Source organism: Priapulus caudatus, unplaced genomic scaffold (assembly GCF_000485595.1).
Source record: "Priapulus caudatus unplaced genomic scaffold, Priapulus_caudatus-5.0.1 Scaffold9803, whole genome shotgun sequence".
Taxonomy (NCBI): Eukaryota; Metazoa; Priapulida; class Priapulimorpha; order Priapulimorphida; family Priapulidae; genus Priapulus; species Priapulus caudatus.
The window spans coordinates 1-2,713 of record NW_014586864.1 but is presented as its reverse complement, the minus strand read 5'-3'; the positions used below and the strand labels follow the sequence as shown (position 1 = coordinate 2,713).

General features: G+C 46.6%; 1 protein-coding gene across 1 annotated transcript; it reads left to right on the top strand.

Moving 5' to 3' along the window:
* Positions 1 to 302: 302 nt before the first annotated feature.
* LOC106820299 lies at positions 303 to 1,668 on the top strand (the record flags this gene model as incomplete). The annotated part of the gene is made up of 3 exons (XM_014824821.1): positions 303 to 495; positions 1,045 to 1,197; positions 1,504 to 1,668. Coding segments are annotated over 3 exons (511 nt in total), but the record flags the coding sequence as incomplete, so codon positions are not given.
* Positions 1,669 to 2,713: the final 1,045 nt, after the last annotated feature.

Here is a 2,713-nt window from a genome sequence, read left to right as displayed (position 1 = left end):
ATGATGCTGCCTCACTCACTCACATGATGCTGCCTCACTCACTCACATGATGCTGCCTCACTTACTCACATGATGCTGCTTCACTCACATTCACCGATTATCTCACTATTGGTTTACAAATCGCTTTCTTCTTAAATGTTATTCTTAAAATGTTTATTTTTAAATTAAATTAAACCAAGGTTCATTCTTAAATGTTAACATGTTTATCACTCGTTCCTACGTGACGATGTGCAGCAGCAAACTTTACGTCGATGGTTCTATCTCTTCTCCGCTACTTTCCTCAATCGTTTTTGCTCTCACAGGTGGGAGGTGCTAGCATCGGGTGTGGTGGCTGCCGAGGCATTGCTGGGTGCCAGCCAGCAGCAACTGGCTGCATACACTGTCGCAGTGGAGGAGGTACAGGCATGGTGCCACGACACGGAGAGGAGGGTGCGCATACAGCTAGTGCCGCAGGCCACACTACAGGAGAAACAGCAGCAGATGAACATGTGCAAGGTAGGGGTGGAATGCGTGTGTGTAGTTTGTGTAGAGGGGGGTTAAGAGTAAGATTTCAGGCGTAGCCGCAGGAGAAATCACGCTATGTGGTTAGTGGCTGATTAGTGGCCCTGATGGTGCTGTAAATACTCTCTGTGAATAACTCTCAGGTAAATATAATGAACAATTATGTAATATATATAATCAATCATGTAATATGAAAGTAATAGGTAATATTGGAAAATGAAATGTGTGTGTGTGCGTGACAAAGTAAGATCAAGGATGCTCCCAACTACATTTGCAACAGCATGTTAAGAGTATATGTCTGTACTGTAGTGTTTGCTGTATAGGTTGTTAAGCGGGAAAGGGTGTGGGTTAGGGGGTTGTGAATATGCATAAGAAGAGTGAAGTGGAACACTGAGATGTCATTTTATCACTGTGATACTTGCTCTGTTTTGACTATATTTCTCACCAAGAATAGAAAATACATGAATAGTAAAAACCTGCGTATGGTTAAGAAGCGCATGTTTGTTTCACCTCCACGATTGCTTGCTCTGTGTACATACTCAGGTGACGCTGCATGAAGTCTCCTCGTATAGGATCGTGATCGACATGGCTCTAGAGAAGGCTGCTGTGGCCTTGGCTAGCAGATCTGACGACAGCTTCCTCAAACTGAAGGAAACCACTGTAACAAGATATAGCAACATTGTGCAGACTGCTAAGGTAAGTCTGGGCGATGAGACAATGAAAGCGAGTGATAGTGAGTAGAGAGATACAGCGAGAAAGAAGAGGGAGGAGGAGAGGGAGAAGGAGAGGGAGGAGGAGAGGGAGAAGGAGAGGGAGAGAGGGGGAGCAAAGGACAGGGAGACAAAGCATTTAGACACTTTAACTCTTTTACAAAAGATTTCTGTACCTTAGATTACTATAGATTCATTTGCAAAGAAGAGTTTAACTGTTGACGCAAGTAAATATTTAGTATTGGGCAAGCTATGCAAGTAGATCTACTCATGCTCGAATCATTGCTTCCAGGGCCTAGCTGAGAGGTCTGAGGAGGTTGTCACAGAGCACCAGCACTTTGATGACAGCGTCGCCTCCTGCAACCTGTGGCTGAACGATGCGTTTGCACGGTTAGCCGTGTTCTCCCAGGAGGAGGGCGATGCTTACGTGCTGCAAGCCAGACTAGAAAAGATACAGGTACTGCCTTGTCTTAAGCCTAGCGCAGACCTGCGAGTTTTTAATGCAATTTGACAGCGATTCTAGAATCGCTGTAAAAATTGCTGTGAAATCGCTATGTCTGCGGGAATGTGCAGCTGCAACCCGTAGCGATTCTGGTCGCTTGCGACGAGTTGCAAGAAATCAAACTTGTTCGATTTTGGGCGACTTGTCGCTCCCAATTACTCCTAAATTAGTCCCAAGAAACGCTCATATATTTGCATGAAATTATAGATGTTTACTCTTATATGTACAATATATACAACTTTATGTGTCTGGCAGTCTTCCCAATGTGGTGTGTGAATTTGTGGCTGGTTTACTACTTCAATATTTATCGTATAGAGGTCTTCAGCTCGTATATAACAATCATCATTTACATATCAGATAACTCTAACCTAAAGAATGTTAAATACGCCTGGCGGAACTCATAGCCAGAGCAAGCGTGGCAACGGGGGAGAAAGCAGCTCGCTGCCTGTCTGGTTTCCACGGCCTCATAATTCCTGAATTGGACCGGCCAGAATTCTGACCTCGAGTGTGGTTGCTAAGCGCTGTGGGAGAGCGCCGGAAGAAGAGCGTGAAATACGTCGCTTGCCTAGGGACGCAAGGCTCATCCGCCAGCCGCACAGCTGACGACTGCGGCGCCCTCACAAGGCACACGGTACACTAACACATCCGCAAGTATGCAGGAACATTTTGTCGAGAGATTGTTGCTCGCTCTATTCTGGCAGAAAATTTCTGCGTAGCCATGGCGGCGTTAGTTGGTACACTTACCCATACTCTGCCATCCGTGGCTTAGTCACCCTTCAGCTGCTGCCCATCTGCTGCATCAACGTTGTCTGTGTGTCACCATCGTTTTCCTGTCTCCTGGACTGGTGCCGGGATTCGCTGATGGAGTGGTACTGCTTGGTGCTTGGCAGCGTTCGACGTACGTTACTGCTCGTGGGACTGCGTGCATCTGTGTCAAGGACAACCTGCAGAGCTGCCGCCACCAGGCTTGAACGACAGCAGTACGGCATGACGCCAGATA